The sequence below is a fragment of the Panthera tigris genome, chromosome D3 (genome assembly GCF_018350195.1).
Source record: "Panthera tigris isolate Pti1 chromosome D3, P.tigris_Pti1_mat1.1, whole genome shotgun sequence".
Lineage (NCBI taxonomy): Eukaryota > Metazoa > Chordata > Mammalia > Carnivora > Felidae > Panthera > Panthera tigris.
The window spans coordinates 7,914,644-7,935,320 of NC_056671.1; the positions used below are offsets into that span (position 1 = coordinate 7,914,644).

General features: G+C 50.4%; 1 protein-coding gene across 7 annotated transcripts in view; it reads left to right on the forward strand.

Annotated features, from left to right (window-relative positions):
• Positions 1 to 3,326: 3,326 nt before the first annotated feature.
• The window catches only part of CAMKK2 (calcium/calmodulin dependent protein kinase kinase 2), a 47,309-nt gene continuing 29,958 nt past the window's right edge, over positions 3,327 to 20,677 (forward strand). For all 7 annotated transcript variants that reach the window (XM_042962882.1, XM_042962884.1, XM_042962883.1 and 4 more), the window contains exons 1-2: positions 3,327 to 3,374; positions 18,302 to 18,795. In XM_042962882.1, coding sequence (XP_042818816.1) covers positions 18,343 to 18,795 — 453 coding nt within the window. In that variant the 5' untranslated portion in view covers positions 3,327 to 3,374; positions 18,302 to 18,342. The remainder of the gene's footprint in view (positions 3,375 to 18,301; positions 18,796 to 20,677) is intronic.

Here is a 20,677-nt window from a genome sequence, read left to right on the forward strand (position 1 = left end):
CAGATGCTTTGTTTACTTATTTTCTTGGCAATCTGTGTTGTCAAGACAACAAGATCTGTTTGCCTAGAATAGGTCTTTCTAGTGTTCTTGGAGGAAAAAACCCAAAAAGCAAAGCCAATTTTTTTTTTAATTTTTATTTTAGAGATTGAGAGCGTGAGTGGGGAGAGGGGGTGGAAGGGGAGAGAGAGAGAGAGGGAGAGGAAGAGGGAGAAGGAGAGAGAGAGAGAGAGAGAGAGAGAGGGAGAGAGGGAGAGAAAGAATCTTAAGCGGGCTCCATGCTTAGCATGGAGCCTGATGCAGGGCTCGATCCCACGACCTTGGGATCATGACCTGAGCTAAAATCAAGAGTTGGATGCTTGACTGACTAAGCAACCCAGATGCCCCAAGCAAAGCCAATTTTTATTTTCATATCTCTAAGAAGAAAATGGTTTCCTTCAGTGGGATAATTCCTATCATAAGAAAGGCCAAATGTCAATGAAAGGCAATTATGATGTTCCCTGCTTTTTTCTAATTCACTTCAATAAGGAAGACACATAATTGATGGGGTTTTAAGCTCTGTACTAAGTATATTAATAGTTAGCACCTCTGAGCACATACGTGCCAGGCACCAAGCTGTTATCTTCACACACGTAATTGTATTTAAACTGAACCTGTGAACTAGGTTTGTTATCTCCCTTTGACAGCTGATGAAACCGAAATCCCTTGTCCAAGACCATAGACCTGGTAACTAGCAAAGCTGGGATTTGAGCTACGTCTGTTTTGACTCCAAAGTCACTGCTTTCAACCACAATGCTAAAGATAAACAAATGTTTCAGATGCGGTACTCATCTGTCCTCCAGGAATTTATAGCTCTATTGGCAAGTCTGAACCCATTAGTGAAAAGGAAGGAATAGAGACAACTTAGTGGCCAAGCATCCATTATGTGGTATAGTCCTTGCCACAGGAGGTAAGAGAGGGGAGAGATCAAGGAGGGCCTGGGTCATAACAGGAACTTCTTGCAGAAAGTAGTGGATCTTGGGCTAGAGTTTGGATTTGAATGGGCACTTTCTTGCCTTTCTCACATAACTGGCTTCTTGCTTGATACAGCTGTATGTATAAGTTTCTGCCTATTAGTTATAGTGTTCTAATAAGACATAGATGATTTAGTAACATGATATAAACATGCAGAATTGTATATTTTAACAAGTAGCAGGTACAGACATCAACCAATATCTATTTTGGTTTCTTTAGTAAAGCAGGGGTTGCCAAGCTATTGGTCACATGGGTCAAATCTGACATGTCGCCTGTTTTTAGAAGTCCTGCTAGCTGAGATTGGTTGAAACATTTTTAAATGGTTGAAGAGAAATCAAAACAATAATATTTTGTGACATGGGAAAATTAAATACAATTTAACTTTGAGTGTCTGTAAATAAGAGTTTTATTGGAACATAGCCACACCCATTCATTTATTTTTGTCTATGGCTGCTAGAATGGCAGAGTGAGAAGTTGTCACAGAGCCCACATAGACTGAAAGCCAAAAATATTTACTATCTGGCCCTTTACAAAAAAAGTTTGCTGACCCCTGACATAGAGTCAGATATGTTCAAAATGCTCCCTAATACATATTTTGGGGGAGAATATAGCAAACTATAGAAAAATAAAGAACTATGCATCCACCACTCAGAACTGACTTAACATTTTACCATTTGCTTCAAATACATTCATAAGTGAAAGGCACAAAACTGTCTGGGTTGCTCGTCTCTATTCTCTGTCCCTACTTCCATCTTTGTAGCAGATTGTCATGAATTTAATTTACAGCCAATCCCTGTTAACCTTTTTAAAAAACACTTATGTGTAAGCATGTGTCCATGAACAAGATAGACTATGTGGGGGTTTTAAATACAAATTGTACATCATACTGTATTCTGCAACTTGCTCCTTTACACAGCATTCTGGTTTGGGGATCTTCCCATATGTGTGCAAATAGATGTAATGTACTCGTTTGAACTATTGACAGTATCCCATCAAACGGCCATAACACGTTTTGTTTATCCATTCCCCTGATGAACATTCAGGAAGGCTATTTCCGGGTTTTTACTATTACCACAAAAGCATGAGACCTGGTGAATATCAGAAAGGGTGGACATCTTATCCAAAAGCTCGGAATTGTCTATGAGGGCTCCTGTAGCATGGAAATACCAGAGGACCTCAACAGAAATCCACCCAGTTGACAAGAGGACTTTGAACCTTTAATTACTTTGGCCTTTGACTCCCCTCTGGACTTGATTCCCTTTTGGCTTCTTGGCAGGGTCAGGGAAGACATCCCTCGGGTAACTTTTGGTTCAGGACTGGGTTTCAAAACCATCTAAGGCCGGCAGGTCAGGTAACCCTTGAGGTCTTCTCTCTCCCTCCCCCTGCAGTGCTGTTTAGTCCCCGATGGGGGACTAAACACACTCTTAAGGCTCCAGCAAAGTACGGCACCCAAAGGGGTAGACTGTGAAGAATATGATGTATCTCACCAAAAGCATCTAAGTAGTTTTGGGGGAAAGCTAGAACTTCATTGGGTTTGGAGTAGTTTGGTACATCCGGGTGGAGTGGGGGTGGGAAAGGAACAGTGTTCCCCAGCCTTTAGGGCAGGCCCCGAGCTGTGGTCAGTGGAGAGGCGGGTGAGGAAGGGGGTTCCCCGAATGAGCGGTGACCCGAATCAGGCCGCATCCGCCTCCCGGCAGCTGGTGCAGAGGCAGCAGCCCCGGGACGGAAGCCAGGCCGCGAGGCGGGACCCTGGGTGTCCCGCGGGCTTGGGGAACTTTCCACGACTCAGCCGCCGCCCTGCAGTCCCCGCGTCTGGCCAAACAATGCGAGCGCTGCCCGCGCGTCCGGCCTGCCCTAGGGTGCCGCAGCCGCCGCGGAGAGAACGGGCGTAGGGGCGCGCCGCGGACGGGGGCAAAGTTGCCGCGCAGCCTCTCGCGCTCGGACGCCCGGCAGGTCTCTCCCCTCCTCGCGGGTCCGCGGCCTCCTTCCACCGCTCCCGGCCCCGCCCCACTTCCCCTCGTCGCCGCCTCCTCCCCTTTCTTCTCCTCACCACCCCCCCCGCCCCGCCAGCCTTGCCGCTACTTTCGTCTCAGCCGGCTCCCACCTCCCCGCCCTCACCCGAGCGGGGCCGAGCCGGCGGGGGCGCGCCGAGGGCGGCTCCGCGCCCGGGTTTCCAGCGGCCGCGGCCAATCCCCGCGCAGCCCGCGGCGGCGTCGCGCTCCAGCCGGGACCGGGCGGCTCCTCCCGTCCCCGCCCCCTGCGCGCCCGCCGGGGCCGCGGAGTGGAGCGCGTGGCCGCGCCGAGACCAGCGGAGCCGAGCCGGGGGCGCAGAGCGCGGGAGGCGGCGGCGGCGCGGAGCCCAGGTGAGCTGACGGGAGCGGGGCCGCGGGTCGGGGCCGCAGCGCCGCAGTCCCGGGCGCCCTCGCCTCCTAGGGGCTGGGGGCCGCTGCCGGGATTGCAGACAAAGCCCAGAGGCCGGCCCCAGGTTCCCTCCACCGAAAGGACCCCACGTGCGCCGCCCCACGCCCCGCCACGTGGGGGGACCCGGCCCCCCGGCGCCCCTTCCCCCCGCGTCCTCGGGGCGCCCGGGGCCTCGGGGTAGCCTCCTCGGCTGGGCCGCGCCCGGCCGGGGGTGGCAGGGGCGGTCCCGGAGTTTGGAACCCGTGTATCACCCGCGGCCGGGGCCGTCAAGGATCTTGGAGGCGGCCTAGGCCCACCCCCTCGCGTTTGACAGGTGGGGAAAGCTACAGAGCGCAGGAGAGCAGAGGGCCGACGGACTTTGAGCACCCCACCCCCGCACCCCGCTTGTCTTGGGGGCAAGCCCAGGCCCTGGTAGGTTGGACACCAGGCGGCAGGACCCTGGATCAGCAGTTGCGGGGCCTGGGGACCTTTGCCTCTCTTAGTCGGCCCTTTGCCTCCGCCCTCCGGAACCGCGCTGGCTCGGTCCTTTTGACCTAAATTTACCTCGGGACCGCAGCACTCAGTGAGTGCAGAGAGGTGCCTTCACCGGCACCCTCTGCTTGACTCCTGGGGACGCGGGGATTCTGGGCCCAGCCCCGCTTAGCATTGGGTCTTGGTTCCTGGAGCCCTCGCAGGCTCCCCCCACTCTCTGCACTGCCCAGTTTGGGAAGCGGGGTGTTTTCACAGCTCTGCCAGCCGCTCTGCTGCTTGCACTTGGCGCTGAGGAGGTTGCACCTTATCCCCTCCTGTCTCCCCCAGAAGGTTGGTCGGAGAGGGATGGCATCCGTGTGGCGGGGAGCTCAGAGAGGGCTCGCTGGCCTGGCGTGGGACTTCTAGTGTCCACTTCCTTAGGGGCAACTTTTATCTTCCTCACTCTGGGAGTCCCCACAGCCCTAGAGATAGAAACTTCACGTGCCCTAGAGTGGTACTGTCGTTTACCACATCCCCTCCCCTGGCTCTGCCCCCAGGGGGAGAGGGAAGAGAGAGTTCTCCATCCCCATTGGCTCCCTTGTTCTCAGGGGGAGGTAGGGCAACCTGGGGAGGGCTTTGGGGACGTTAGCCCCCCTCCTCCCAAACCACCCCACAGAAACATGCAATTTAAGAATTAACTGGGTGCATGCTATGCAAATACAGCTTCATGGTGAGCCTTCGAATCTCCTTCCAGATTGCTCATCATAAACCCTTCTGACATAGGGAAACAGCTACTGGTAGTGAGAGCACAGTGTATTTTTGTAATAAAAAGTAATAGCCATCATTTGATGAGTCCCTAAATTCTGTGCTGTGTGTTACATGCATCCTCTCATTTCCTACCAACATCCTAGAGGAAGAGATTTTTTATTCCCATTGTAGAGATGAGGAGATTGAAGGGTGGAAACAATCCTGCAGCATTGCTGGGAGTTAGCCTCATTTTATAGAGGGGTCAGAGGGGTTAAGTAACTGGCCCTGGGGGTCACACAGCCAACCCGGGTATGTCAGGCCCTAGAGCCCGCTCGTTTTAGAGCAGAGTCCCTTGCAAAGTCCCTCAGCTTTTTGACAGGCCCAGAATTGTTTACTAAACCAGTCTATGTGGACACAGATCTAAGCAGGCATGGTGCTGACTGGGCTTGCCCTTGCTCCCAAGTTGTGAGTGGGCCAGAAGCCAAACATATTCCTAATACCTTTGTTCCCATCGGGGTGGTCCTACCTTCCTGGCAAGAGTTTGGAAAAGTGTCTGGTGACTTTGGTTGTCAAAATGATGCTGAGCACTTCTGGCTTTGGTAGGTGGGAGCCAGGGATTCAAAATGTCCGGCAAGCAGGCCAGATCCATGCCAGGCGTAAAGAATTGTCCTGCCCTGAATGCCGGGAGCATCCCTGTTGAGAATCACCAGGAGGAATAAGTGTGGTGGCAATGAAGGAAGCAGATGGCAGTGGAGGTTCTGGTGAAATCTCTTCTGGCTGGTATGAATCCAGGAGGCTCCCAGAAAGGGGTGTCCTTTGTGCTCAGCCTTGAGTGATGGGCTTAAAAACAAACAAACAAACAAAAAAACAGATTGGATGGGAGTAGGAGGGGAGGGATCTCACCTAGCAGAGGGAACTTTCTGCAGTAACCCAGAGTGCTCTCCTTGAGAATGTCAACTTGGAACCAAGATGGGCTACAAGGTGGGGAGACAGTACTCTCAGGAAGGGATGGACTGGGTGGGGCAGGCCAGGCCTATTTTGGCTCAGATTTTAACATGGGTCACAGAGTCGTCCTCACCCCATCATGAACCCATTTAATGGAAGGGCTCAGAGAGACAAAATACTGTAACTTGGTTAGGGTCGCTTAGAACCTTCCTCTCCCCGGCGGGCTGCCTCCCAGTGGCTATGGGAAGCAGAGAGCTCCCATATCCTTTCCCAATCCTGGAGACTTGGGACAAATGCTGTTTCAGATTTTCCTTTGGGTCAGAGGGCCTTGTGTTGCTATTTTCCCCTAGATGTTTTGCTTTTCCAGTTAGCTCCTCCCCCTTGGGTTACAGGCCCCGGGTGTGGGGTTCAGGCATGCCTGGCTCCGCAGTGCTGCAACGGCCTTCTCCCTCATTTCTGGTCTTCTTTCCTGGAAGTTAAGGACATTGCGTCTCTCTTTTGGAATGGCCTTTTTTTCTTTCAGGCTGTGCTTGTCGCCTTCTTGGCCTGTTAATAATAGGAGACCTTTTGTGTCTGGCTTCTTTTTCGTGGAACATAATGTTTTCAAGGTTCATCCATGCTGTAGACTCTGTCAGTGCTTCCTTTCTATGGCTGAGTAATATTCCCTTGTATGGATAGACCCCATTTTGTTTATCCTTTCATCGGTTGGTGGATATTTGGGTTGTTTCCAACACAAGGGTTTCTTAAGGCCACTTTGCGCATTCCTCTGCCTTCTCAGCCCCCAATTAATAAACCTCTGGGCATAAGACATTATTGTGTCTCTCTGTTTGCAGGAAGAGGGCCATGGAAGGAAGGGTTTCTGAAATCAGTTGGGGAACAGCTTCCTGGAATAGGGTTTTCAGAACTCCCTGCGTCTCGCTCGCCCCCCTCCACAAGAATCCTGCTTCCTCCCAAAGCTCAGTGCCTCCAGGGTCAGTGCACAGGTGTGACGCATGTGATCTTAAGGGAGAGTGTGGATTTCATTCAGTTCCATTCTCTTCAGTCGCGACGATTTGTTAAATGTAGGTCCCCATGTCATCTTATCGGTATGTATTTTGTGAGACTTTTTCTAGGTAAGGTAATCCACAAAGCAGAGAAAGCCTCACCAGACAGATGGAGCCCTAACCCTGTGGCCGGGCATGGAGTCAGCTCAGTCTCCCGACAGCTTGGCCAGAAATGCCCACCACGGAAATTGGAAATCTAGCAAAAACCAAGCTGGGAGGAAGCCCAGAAAAGACTAGCCCCTCAGCCTTTCCCTGTTTGATAGCTGAGTAGGAGTGCAAAGAGGAGGAGAGAACACGGTCTTTGGGGGGGTTAACTGTGAGCTGGCTTTCACACAGAAGATGGACACCATAGCTACCCTCTAGCTAGGTCACAGCGGCTCCATTTTACAGATGAGAAAATCAAGGCCCAAGCCCCTGGGATCTGTATAGTTAGTTTCCTGACATACCTTTTAATATAATATGCTGGCGGACGATGCCCATTTTCTCATGGAATGGAATCCCCCTTTTCCAGGAGGGTATGGTTTTGCTCTCTGAAAAAATAAGGTTTTAAGTGATTATTTTTGCTTTCTTCCCTGATTGGATCCCTTCCTCAACACAACCCAAATCTGGCATATTTCAAAGGAGGTGGGTGCCGTTGCTCCTCCGAAGATCTCTGGCTCCGGCATTCCTTGCTGGGGATGTTAGTGACCAAAACGGGGAAAGAGTGATTTCAGGCGCCAGTGTTTTCCATTTCTGTCGTGTTGGTAGTGGTGCTGCTGAACTTTTTTCTTCAATTATGAAACATGTTAAGCATAGAGAAAAGCCAAGTTTTGTTTTGTTTTGTGTTTTTGACTGCCTCGTGTTTTTGGAAGGCTGGATGGAAACAGGGCAGAGCAGGGCGCCGCGTTTCACTTAGCGCTGGCTCTGGAACTTTGATGATATTTCACTGAACTGAACCTACACTTTTGGGGGAGGGGGGTTGGTGACAAGCCCTGTCCTGGGAGCTGAGGGACGCTGGGACTTGGTCCCTGTCCCCAGAGAGCTCCCAGGTGAGTGATCTGTGAACTCTCTGGGAGTGCTTTGGAAAAGATAAATAATTCTAGCATTTTCCCTTTTGAAAAGGAGAGCAAGAAAATTCCAAGAGTCTGTTGTACCCCCACCCCCACCCCATCCTGAAAGCTGCTGAGCAACTATTTTTATGTTGTCTCTTTTTATCCTGTTGGCTTCTGTAAATAGTTGAGAGATGGCAGTTGCAGAGATAAAAATGCTAATTCCAACCTGGAGAGGAGAGAGGATGGTCCCCCAAGAAAATGCCCCCTCATCCCTCCCCAGGCCAAGGCCTTGCCCCTCTGCCTACATGGGCATGAGGTAGGAGGTGAGTGGATGGGGGAAGGGGCATCATGGGTGGTGCTAGAGATAAGCCTCTGCTAGAGTAGTTTAAATGGAGAACTAGTGGTTTGGGTGGGGGCAGGGTGTGGAAGAAAGAACACCTCCCTCATGGGTTTTTAAAGGTGCATTGGGATTTTGCCTTTGAGGCTTCTGATGGAAAGAGAGTTTATTTAGATTCATCCCAGACAATTCCCCTGTCTTCTGTGTCCAGGTGTGGGGGACAGGGTTGGTCCCTCAGAGGCAGAGCCAGCTCCCAGCCCCTCCTTGCCCCTACTGGCTGGGGTTGCTTTGTGCTGGAGGCTGCGGAGGGAGGGAACTAGATTTAGCATCACCTCCAAACAGCAGGGAAGAGGGAGGGAGGGAGGAGCCCTGTGGGTGGGCAAGGCAGGGGTGCTTGTGGGTTCTGAGCTGGCCCCTTCCATCTCCTGCTCGCCAAGCTGCAGAATGTTGGAGTCCAGGTCTTTTTCTTTTCATTACAAACTGAAATTCCGGTTGTTTGCCTGTCTCTTCCTTTGGTTCAGTGAAAGATGCAGTAGGAGAGGAGGAAAGAAGTAAATGGCTCCTACCTCCCTTTGCCAAATACCCCCAACACCCACTCCACACTCACCTACCCGGTTGCCCTTCCTGGCTCTTCAAGGTGGGGACCACCAGTGTGCACCTGGCTGTGTGATCCCAGCCACTCTCCACCAATCAGTAGCCTCAAAGGAAGACACCTGAGCTTCTTGCTCTGTAAGCATCCTGGCCCCCAGGGCACACGGGGCTGCAGGGGTCAGGACTCCTGGTTTTCTAGCCCTGGAGACCCGCTGGGCTGCCTCGTGGAGGTCGCCTCACCTCCCTGGGTCTGAGGGACTCCATCTGCAGCCCTTCACGCTGATGATGAAAGCCTTGGGAGTGTGCGCAAATTGTTTTGACATACGGAAGCAAGGACGCAAAGTTGTATGCACACTTTAATTTACATCTTGCAAAAAGGGATGTATGTGGACAAGAGTTAGAGGAGAAGATGAAAAGAATAAAGTTAGCATGGTGGGATTAGAGATAAAAATTTTTGTTTTAATATAAATTCAGGCCAGTTGAGGGGCTTGAACTTGCTAGCCATAGAATGCTTTCTTGGCAATAGCCTCAGTGTAGGGAGCATTTGCTGTGTGCAGGAGAAGGGACGTGCACTTGATCACCATGCCCCACCTCTCCAGGAGCCTCTGGTTTCACACCTGTGCTCTCCCAAAAGCACTGTTTGATTGTGGGCAAGTCACTTGGACTCTCTGCCTCAGTTTCCTCACCAGTGAAATAAGCATGATACCTGGACATGACTCCTAATGTTGTTGTGACAGTTAGATGACATGATACATGCAAAGTGCTTAGAATAGTGCCTGCCACTTGGCAAGCACTACAGGTGCCTGGCTCCCATCTAAAGCTGCCATGGCCGCTGCTACAGTGATACATTTCTTGTACTGAAGGTGCTGGTCACTTTCTTTCCTTTGCTCTGTCCTATTTATCGGCCCTTCCTTTCCCCATCCTTGATTTTTTTATTTAAGGTTAGAGAGAGAGAAAAAAAAAGACTTTGGAAGTTCTGGTTTCTGCCTGACTGTCAAGGTGAAGGCTATCTGGGTTACCAGGGAACCTGCAGCTGCCTGGTGGTTTGGCCTGGTTGAGAGCCTTAAGGTGTAGGCAACTGTTGATCTGTCAAGAAGCTTAGTGGGGAAGCTTTTCTGTCAATCAGCTCTGGGTTGTCTATCAGGCAAGACCCTTGGTTGTAAGTGACAGAAGACCAGTCACAAACTAACAAGCAAAAATAGGTATTGGCTCATGTAGTTAAAAGCTTCTGGTATCTATGGACTTCAGGCATGGCTGGATCCAGGTACCCATACAATGTCTCCAGCTTCAGTTCTTCTCTGTCACCTCTCTTCTCTCTCTGTTGACTTTATTCTAAGCCAGGGTTCTCCCCAGCCCCTGATAACTCTAGAAATCCATCCTTCTTGCTCCAAGTACCATAGAAAGAGACCTTTGCAATACTTCTGCCAAACCCTAGAATAAGACTTGGTAGTCTGACTTAAGTCACACACCTGCTCTTGAATCAAATCACTTGACCAGAGAAATTCACGCCTGATTGAGCAGACTTAAGTTATATGGGAACCCCTGAAGTTGATGGTACAGACAGCTACATGGAATCACCTTTCACAAGAAAGAGTGGTTTCCCAGATGTAAATCAGGCTGCTGCTATAAACTAAAGGAACATGGATAGATTTAAGCCAAGTAAAGAAAACTTCTGAGCAGACTTGGGATGAGTGATACAAGCAACGGCCTCTAGCCAATATTTACTATCTTTACTAGCCAATATTTACTGAGTGCCAACAGTGTTCTGGAAAGTTCTAGGTCCTAGAGTTGAGGAGTAAACAAGAAAGGCAAAGCCTTGGCACTTAGAAGTTAAGTCAGGTTGCTGTCTCCATTCCCAAATCCTATGCATTTCTTTTCTGATCACCCTAAGACCCCATGTCTTTGTACCCCTCTCGAGCAGGTGGAGGTTTTGGAAGTCAGAGGAATGGGCTGTCTGCTCCCCTTTGTTAGAGATTTTGCTCAGCCTGGACTTTATTCAGGATGCAACATGTGGACATTGCAGGGCTGTACTTGCAATTTTTAGCCCCTTCTTGAAAAACGCAGACCAATTTTAGCTTTTCCTGGAACCACCGCTTAACTTTGGGCAAATCAGTAAATCTTTCTGGACGTTCATTTTCTCATTGGTGAAATGAAATGGTTGGAGCAGGTGACCACCGACGTGTGCCCTAATTTAGCGCTGTCATCTGATGCATCTCCCAGCAGGGCCTGTAGGGGTGAGATGTGGAAAAGGGGGAGGGGGCGTGTGACAGGCACTCAGCCTGTCCTGGGTGTTGAGGAGGCAAGGGGAAAGTGGTGAGGACTGACCTTATCTCCTGTCCAAAGCTGCAGTGAGTTGTTGCCAGGAGAGAATATGGACCCAGTGCTATCAGAATGTCCAGTACTTTAAGAGACTCTGGAAATTATGACTTTTATCTGAAATGTGCCCGCTTTGAAATGTTGACATCTCATTCAAATAGTTTTAGACACAGGGTAGGCCAAGCAAAATCGGTTCGTGGCCAGACGTCACCCGAGAGTCACCATTTGCCACCTCTTTGCTCTAAGGACTGTGACGGGCACCGGGTCTGTGCACGCTAACACCAGCATTATCCTTCCTGCCGTCTGCCAAGGGAGGGCCTTTGTTTTCTGGGGAGACAGTTTTAGTGCTTCCAAACTAAGGAGTGCTGAGGGAGGTACATTGCTAAGAGTTGGTGTTACCGAATTGATAAGACTATTTGGCTGGGCCAAGGCCCGAATCTGGAATATTCCTGCTGGCATCAAACCTTAGCGCTGTGTTGGCCAGTCCAGCTGAGCCTCCCAGGTCTCGCGCTCGTGTGTTGGGAAACTCTTCTGAATCCGTGGCCTCTGAGGCAGTGGGCTTCCCTGGGTAGGTGGGAGCTGCCTTAGTTGGCTAGGGCTGCTGTGAGGGAGGATACAGCCTGGGGGGCTTCAAGAGCAGAACTGCATTGTGTCACAGTTCTGGAGGCCAGAAGTCCTAGATCAAGGTGCCGGGAGGGAGAATCTGTTCCATGTCTCTCTTTGGTGGCTTGCTGGTGATCTTTGGCCTTCCTTGGCTTGAACGTGCGTCCGCCTTCATGTTCTCATGGGGTTCTCCCCTGTGTGGCCCTAGGTCCAAATTCTCCCCTTTTTATAAGGACACTGGTTATATTCGAGTAGGACCCACCCTAGTGACCTCATTTTAACTTGATAACCTTTGTGAAGACCCTGTCTCCAAATTAAGTTACATTCTGAGGTCCTGGGGTTAGAACTCCAGCATATCTTTTTCGAGGGCACAGTTCAGTCTATAACAGGTGCCTAATGGGGTCCCTGTGACCTTGCCCTGGGCTGCCCTTTGTGTTCTCCATCAGCTGCCTATAAAGTTCTTGTCTCCAGCCCCTCCAGCTTCCTTTCCACAGCCCCTGCACGCACTCGCACTCACACTCATGCTCACACCGGCCTCCAGTTCCAGGAGGGGTGGGGTGGTGTTTCTGTTCCTCAGCCCTCCCACGCCTTTACTGCCTTGGGGACTTCTCAGAGCTCACTCCTCCTGGAGCAAGTTCCTGCCCCCTCACCACCTACTCACCCTGTGGGTCTCAGCCTAAATATAATTTCCCCAAGCAAGGCCTTCCTTGACCCGCCCCCCATTCTGTTCTGTTCTCTTTTGTCTTGGTTTCTCCCCGCTTGTACTTATATAGTCATTTGTGCTTTTAAGAAATCACATCTGTTTTGTTTATCCACCGCATAGTAGGTCCTCAGTGATTACTTGAAAGAACAAATGCGTGAGTGAATTTCCTTTAGGACTTCCCTGGGCCTCAGCTTCCCCACGTAAGAGAGGAGGTGGCTGGCCAAGCCTGTTATCTCAGGGAGGACATCATTGCTGGCCTTGGCCAAGGCATCCTTACAGCTATTTGGGGCCCCCATGTTGTCCCATGGTGCCCGGAACCGTGTAGGCTGTGTCTCAGATTGGGGCACACGTCCCTGGCACACTGGCTACTTGCTATCCCGGGCTCTGTGGTGGCTCCGTATTTGGTGAGCAGGCGCAGGTTGGAAACGACCCCCAGGAAATGAGAGCACGCTTCCAAGAGGCCAGGGCCACTGGGCTTCCTGGCAGAGGAAGCAGTGCTTCCCTTCACCCTGGCCCGGAGCCTGGTCCATCTGCTTCGGGAAGTGGCTGGTGGCTCTGAGTCACCCAGTGAGAGGTGGGGGAGCTTGCCACCGCCAGCCCTGGGGAGATGGGGAGGCCTTTGAGGGCAGGGAGAGAGGACCCAGGTTTGGGGCCGGAGGCTCCAGGGAGAGGACTCTTAGCATTTAGTCAAACCCAAGGAGCTTTGCAGAAAGGTCCTCTTATTCTGCTCCCCCCCCACCCCCAAATACCTTGCTTAGCAGTCCCTCCCTGGCAGAGAGCCTGGGGGGATCAAATGAACCAGGCTGAGCCCTGCTTGGTGCAAGGTAAATGCTCAGTTGGATGTTAGCTATTGCTGTTGTTATGCAAACCATTGTCTTTGTATGATTTTTTTCTCCTGGGCAGAGTGTTTTTTTTTTTTTTAAGTTTATTTATTTATTTTGAGAGAGAAAGAGAGAGCACAAGCAGGTGAGAGGGGCAGAGAGGAGCGAAAGAATCCCAAGCAGTCTCTGCACCATCAGCAAAGAGCCTGAGGCAGGGCTCTAACTCACAAACTGTGAGATCGTGACCTGAGCTGAAATCAAGAGTGGGTTGCTTAACCAAGTGAGGCACCCAGGCTCCGCTGCCCTGGGCAGAGTGTTGATAGGTTTCATCAGATCCTTATAGAGCCTGTGCCCTTGTAGAATCTGTGTCCCCAAAGCTGGTCAGAGCCAGACTCTAGGGGTCAGTGGTAGAAAATGACCCTCCTCAGGGTGAATGACCGGCTTGCTTATCAGGCCTTGCTGCAGACGGGGGTGGGGGAGGGTGGGGGGAGGGTGGGGGGAGGTGGGGGGAGTGGGGCTCCAGGTGGCCTCCAGGCCCTGAGGTCTGGGCTCTCCTTCCTGAGACCAAGACCCACCTGCCCCTGCAGCACAGAGGCCCCCATCTCCATCTCAGCTGGAGCATTTCTCCTCTCCTGCCTCCTCCAGACCTCAAGGGCCAAGGCCTTGGCCAGATGCCAGTTTGTCAAGGAGACTGATTAAAAGCAGCTTTGCTGGGGGCAGATGGCTTGGTGTCCTTGGCCTGAAGTGAAGATCGATAAGCAATTGTTTTTCTCTTGGCAAGAAAAAAATTCTCCATTAACTTTCTTAGGTGCTGCCAGACCAGTTTTCTTTTCAGGAACGCTGCAGTCCTATCAGAGGTGGTTCTGGGAGGGAAGACAGGTCACTGGTGCTGCTCTGCTCCCCTGCCCTGGGAGGGCTGTGGAACCCACACAAGAGCAGGCTGGCTCAATTGGACGTCAGTAGCTCTTCGGAACATTCTGGAACACGGCTGGCAAAACCCAGCCTCGTAGGCATTCAATAGGTAATTGAAAGAATAGCTTTTTGAGCACTTACCCAGGTACCAGACATGATACTGAGTGCTAGCTATTTAATCCTGATGACTAATGGGTTACCTCCCATTTTATAGATAAGAAAACTGAGGCTGAGGTGGGGCTAAGTCATTTGTGTGTGGTGAGCCCAGGCAGTTGAACTTCAAAGGCCCTGCTTTTCTTTTCCTGGAGAATACTCAACATAACAAGCTGGACCGCAGAGAACCTTGAAGTTGTGTTGGATTCTTTCACTGATAGGGAAGCCGTGGCAGGAACACAGTTAATGATTTCTTTCTCAGACACAGTAAGGATGGGATAGAAGAACAGGAGTGGGACCAGCTGCCCCCTCCCCCTGCCTCAGCCCTCTAGGTTTATTATCCCAACTCCTATCATGGTCACAGCTGTCCTCTTTTAAGAATTCATCTCAGAAGAGTTACTATTTGTCCATGGTACCCAGTGGAAAGTTAGTCCTTCCCACCCTGTCCCCTTGCTTCTGCAAACTAGTCATTTTCTCTTGAGGCCACTGTTAACCGTTTTCGTATATACCTTTCCAGAAATATGCTGTTGCATATACAGTGATTTTCACACGTATGGCCTTTTTCCTGTTACGTCAAAATAGCAGCATACTAATGCTTTGTTTTTTTTTTCCGTGTAACAGTGCGTCATGGAGCTAATTCATATTAGGCTGTGTAGAGTTACCTCTTTTAATTAAAAAACATTTTTTTTAATGTTTATTTTTGAGAGAGAGAGAGAGACAGAGCATGAGTGGGGGAGGGGCAGAGAGAGAGGGAGACACAGAACCAAAGCAGGCTGCAGGCTCTGAGCTGTCAGCATAGAGCCCGATGAGGGACTTGAACTCATGAACCGTGAGATTATGACCTGAGTCAAAGTTGATGCTTAACCGACTGAGCCACCCAGGTGTCCCAAGAGTCACCTCTTGTAAAATAAACTCATGTTTTCTCTGGGGATACATGTACCTCATCTTTTTTACTCAGTCCCCTGTGGATGGTCATTTCAAATCATACTGCCACAAGAAATCACTTTTTACATGTGTGAGGTTGTCTGTAGGGTAAATACTCAGGTGAGGAATTGCTAAGTCCAAGGTATATTCATTTGGAGTTTTGTTAGATATTGGTGAATTTCCATTTTTTTTTTTTTGTTTATTGTTTATTTTTGAGAGAGTGAGAGAGGGAGTGAGAGGGAGCGAGCGTGGGGGGGGGAGGGGCAGAGGGGAGGAGGACAGGGGATCCAAAGTGGGCCCCACGCTGACAGCAGGGAGCCTGATGCGATGTGGGTCTCAAACTCCCGAACCCGTGAGATCCTGACCTGAGCCGAAGTTGGATGCTTAACCTACTGAGCCACCCAGGTGCCCTAGTGAATTTCCTTTCATAAGGGTGCCCAATTCATACTCTCTGTAGCCTCACCAAAATAGTGCTATTATTACATTTTCTGTCTTTGCCAATCTGATAGATGGAAAAAGTAGTAATTCCTTATAGTTTTATTATTAAAAATTTTCTTAATTTTGGTAAAATATACATAAAATAAAAATTTACCATTTTAACCATTGTTAGGTGTACAATTCAGTGGCATTAATTACATTCACAGTGTTGAGAGACCATTGCCACTATCTATTTCCAGAACCTTTTCATCACTCCAAACTGAGGCTCTGTACCCCTTAAACAATGACTCCCTGTTCCCCTTTTCCCAGTTCCTGGTAACCTTTATTTTCTGTCTGTATGATTTTGTCTATTTTAGGTACCTCATAGAATTGCAGTCATAGAGTATTTGTCTTTTAATATTTGGTGTGTTTCACTTAGCATGTTTTCAGAGTTCACCCATAGGATAGCATGTGTCAGAACTTAATTCCTTTTTACGGCCGAATCATATTCCATTTTATGGATAGAACACATTCTGTTTATCCATTCACAGTAGATGGACACTTGGGTTGTTTCCACCCTTTGACTATTGTGAACAGTGCTGTCATAAGCAAGAGTATATATGTATCTGTTTGGATCCCTGCTCTTAATTCTTTTGGGTATATACCTGGGAGAGGAATTGCTGGATCATATGGTAATTCTACAATTAATGTTTTGAGGACCCATCAAACCATTTCATTGTAGTTTAAATTTGCACTTCTCTTACTATAACTAAGGCTGAGCATCTTGTCATATGATGGATTTCTTGGTTGATCTTTTACCGTGAACTCTGTGTTCATAAATTGTACCTGTGTCTGGGCTGGGCCACTGCAGTGATTTTGTTAATGCTTTTCCCATTGGTCTTTCCCCTGCTCCACAGGGGTAGGGACCCCATCTGCTTGCATTACTGTCCAGATTGCCTGACACAGAAGCTGTTCCATAAATACTTCTTACAGGACTATCGTAAGAGGGCAAGTGGCATTTTTCAGCCTCTCATCCACCTCCTCCGCTCCCATCTACACCTTCCTCTCTATCCCCTCACTGCCACCCACTGTCATCAAGAGATATCCTTTCATTCATTCATACAATTTCTCTGCTCAGCACCACTGTTTGCCTGACATCTTCGTGATATGGGTGATCGATATGGAGAGCCACCACCATGAGCATCTGAGGATGTACTCCCTGAATTCTAGTGGCACCTGTGACATTTGTCCAGCAGAATTTGTCAAACACATGAACCAAAGGTTAATATTCTGTCCCGGAGACAGAAGGAATTGACAGTCTAAGGAAGTGTCAACTTTTTTTGTTCACATAATATGAACTTAACCATTTAAAAATGAACACTTCAGTGGTACTTAGAACGTTGACATTGTTGTACAGGTACTACCTCTGTTTACTTCCAGATCGTGTTCAGCGCCCCAGGAGACCCTATACCCATTTGCAGTCACTCCCGTGCTCCCCAGTACCTCCTCAGTCATAGGCAATCACTAATCTACTTTCTGTTTCTATGGATTTACCTATTCTAGAAATTTCAAATAAAGAGGATTGTACGTATGTGACCTTTGGGGTCTGGCTTCCTTCACTTAGCATGATGTTGTCGAGGTTCATCTAGACTGTAACATGTATGAGTGTTTCATTCCTTTTATGGCTGAATCATATTCCGTTGTGTGGATAGACCACATCCTGGTTATCCATTCATCTGTTGATGGGCATGTGGTTGTTTTCCCTGTTTGGCTATCATGAATAGAGCTATTTGAGTATTTACCTAGAAACAGAATTGCTGGGTCATTGTGGTAAATGTTTAGTTTTGTGAGGAACCACCAAGCTATTTGGTGTTCTTTTTTTTTTTTTTAAACACCCATCGTGGGGCTTGAACTCACAACCTGGAGATCAAGAGGAGCATGGTCTATCGACTGAAGCAGCCAGGCGCCCTGATCCTAATCTTTTGACTTCATGTTTGCCTTCTGCCTGGCAGGCACCAACTAGCAGCTGAACTAAGACAACATTAGATAGTAGATATGTTGAGCCTGGCTCCTCAGACAACATGAGCTGCCTGGCCCACTCTCTGGGGTGCCTTTCCTTCCTCTGATGTGACCTCTGACCCCTGCTCTTCAGTTGGCCCAAGGCCAGTCCACACTGGACTGCTGTGCCAGTGGGTTTTGCTTAAACAAATCCCTTTCTTTCTCTCAAGCCTCAGTTTCCCCATTTACAAAATGGGACTATAATAGCAAACATAGGGTGCTTTTGAGATTATGCAGGCGTGCTGAAGGTGTTTTGTAAACCGTAAAGTGCTGTCTGAATCATTGCCATTGTGAAGTCATACAGCCTAGACATGGTCACGAGAAGTGTTTTATTTGGCTGGTCCAGCATTTAAAAATATTTGAAATAATTGCTAATTAAAAAAAAAAAATCAAGAGACCTCACCTGATGTGTAGGTTCAGAGCTTCTCTTTCATCATCATCATCATCATCATCATCATCATCATCATCAAAAAGTGGTGGTGGTGACGGGGGCGGGGTGGGGGGGGAACTGGCAATTCTAGGCCCAGATCCAGTTTAGCAACAATTGGCTTGAGTTGAAAGTAGCTGCCAGCGCTGTAGGGCGCATGCGTCCTCTGTTTTGGGGTTTTCTCCTACTTTGTTCCTCCAGGGAGGGTTTGGGATTCTTATATGCGTGAGGAGGACCTTTTCAAATAAGGAAATGTGGAGTGTGCTCCTCTATTTAGACTCAGAGATCATATCGCATCATGTTTTGCAAGATGTCTTGAGGATGTCAGCTAGAGGCAGGAACAGACCCCCCAGCGGGGCCGCAGGGGTGCTGACCCTTCCTCTCTCTGCAGGTGGCGCTGCCGCCGGATGGGAGTGCCTGGGCCCGCGCACCATGTCATCATGCGTCTCTAGCCAGCCCAGCAGCGACCGGGCCGCCCTCCAGGATGAGCTGGGGGGCGGGGGCAGCAGCGGCAGCGAAGGCCAGAAGCCCTGTGAGGCCCTGCAGGGCCTCTCGTCCCTGAGCATCCGCCTGGGCATGGAGTCCTTCATCGTGGTCACCGAGTGTGAGCCGGGCTGCGCGGTGGACCGCGGCCTGGCCCGGGACCGGCCCCTGGAGGCCGATGGCCAAGAGGTACCCCTCCACGCCTCCGCCTCCGGGTCCCAGGCCCGGCCCCAGCTCTGCGGTCGCAAGCTCTCTCTGCAGGAGCGGTCCCAGCTGGACGCGAATGGACGCTGCGTCCACCCGGCCCTGTCCCACTCGCCTGTGGGCTCCCCGCAGTCGTCGCCGAGGCTGCCCCGGCGGCCCACGGTGGAGTCCCACCACGTCTCCATCACTGGCATGCAGGTGTGTGAGCCGGCCCAGCCGATGGGGGGCCTCTGTTAGGTGGGGCTCCCCTAGAACACTGATTTGAGAGGTGACCCCCCCTCCCCGTGGAGACCCAGGTGGGGGTGGGAACGAGAGTAGAAGAGAAGGGGGTCAAGAAAGGGTGCATGATGGAGTTGGTTGCCACCATGGGCAACTGGGGCTCCATCTCTGGGGGACCCTGTTAGTGTAGAAAATTCTGTACCTCAGAATTTCTGTATCCTGTTTGAGGGCCAAGGGAGCCGGACCTTTTACACTAGCTCTTGGTGAGAGCTGCTGGGGGGCAGGTGACCTGCCTTGAGAGTGGGCAGGGCAGTGGGGCCACAGAGAGTCTCTAGGGGAGACGGAGGTGCTGGTGGCTGGGAGTTGTGCGGGAGATGGGGGTGGGTGAGAGACCTCATGGCCTAGCAGCAGGGCACCAGGCAGGCGCTGGGCACTGTGTGTGCATGTCTCTTCTGATTCGTATGAAAACTTCTGGGAGTTAGAACTGAGTCCCACTAGGGCTCATCTGGCCCTGCGTGATCTGCTCCTGCTCCTCCTCTCCCCACCCCCCGCCCCCACCCCCATCTCCTGCCTTTCTGCTGCGGACTCACAAGGCTCTGTCCACACTGCCTTCTTAGATTCCTCAGGTGTCCACACTCATTCCCTCTGTTAGGCCTTTACCCCTACTGTCCTCTCTGCTTGGAACCTCCCCGCTCTTTGCAGGGTCATCTGCCTCTGACAGCCAAGTTTCAACTCAGATGTCTCCTCCTCTGAAGGGCCTCTCTGACCACCCTCTGTAAGCAGCCTCAGCCTGCCACCCCTCCCTGCCCTGTCACCCTATTGACATAGCACTCAACACCATCTGATTGTTTATGTGTCTGTTGAATTGTTTTTGGCCCGTCTCCCCAGCTAGAATGTAAGCTCAGAAGGAACAGTCCCATCTACTGTCATGTTTCCCAGCACCTAGCACAGAACCTGACACATAGTAGGAGCACAAGAATATTTGTTGAAGAAATGATTGAATTTAACTGGGAGAAGCGTGGACATTGAGAATAGCTTCCTAAAGGGGCTGATACTGAACTATATTTTTGGAGCTAGGTAGGACTTCCATAATTGGAGATGGGTACACACAGAGAATTCACTGCAGGGGGGATGCACAGCATGAGCAGAGGCCCAGAGGTAGAAGACAGGATATGGGGGAGAGGGCAGTCAGGGGTTCAGCTAGCTGAAGAATGGGGCCCATGCGTGGAGCACCGTGGCAACAGGGCTAGACAGAGAATTTGGCTTTATTTCAGTTAGAATTGAATCAGCTTAGAGAAACAGAGACCTGCCCCCCTTCACAACAGTGGCTTTAACACAATAGGGCTTGTTTATCGTGTAAACTAAATCTGGAGGAGTGGGGACCAGTGTGGTGATTCTGTTGTCCTTAAAACCTTACTGCTGTGACTGTAGCCCTCACAGCTCCATTCCAAACAAGAAGAAGGAGCAGAGAAGAGGAAAAGGCATTTGCCTCCTAAGTCTGTCCTTTTTCTTGGAAGCTCTGCCCAACACTTCTGCCTGCCTCCTACTGGCCGTGTGGCCACCCCTAGCTGTAAGAAAGGCTGGAAAATGTAATTTTCCATCCTGGGCCATTGCCACTAAGCTATCCATTTATAAGGAAGAAAGAGGAGACTGGTATTTGGTGGGCAAGTAGGCGACTCTGCCAAGGTCAGAGGAGTGGAGTCAGAACTTGACCTTGGAAGCATCAGGAACTGATATGATCAGAGTGGAATCTAGGAAGAGGAATTCAGCAATATGTAGGGCTTGGATTAGGGGGCAGTAAGACCCCTTAGGACAGCTCTGCAGGGCCCCACTTCTGCTGGTCACATCCCTTCAGGACTCA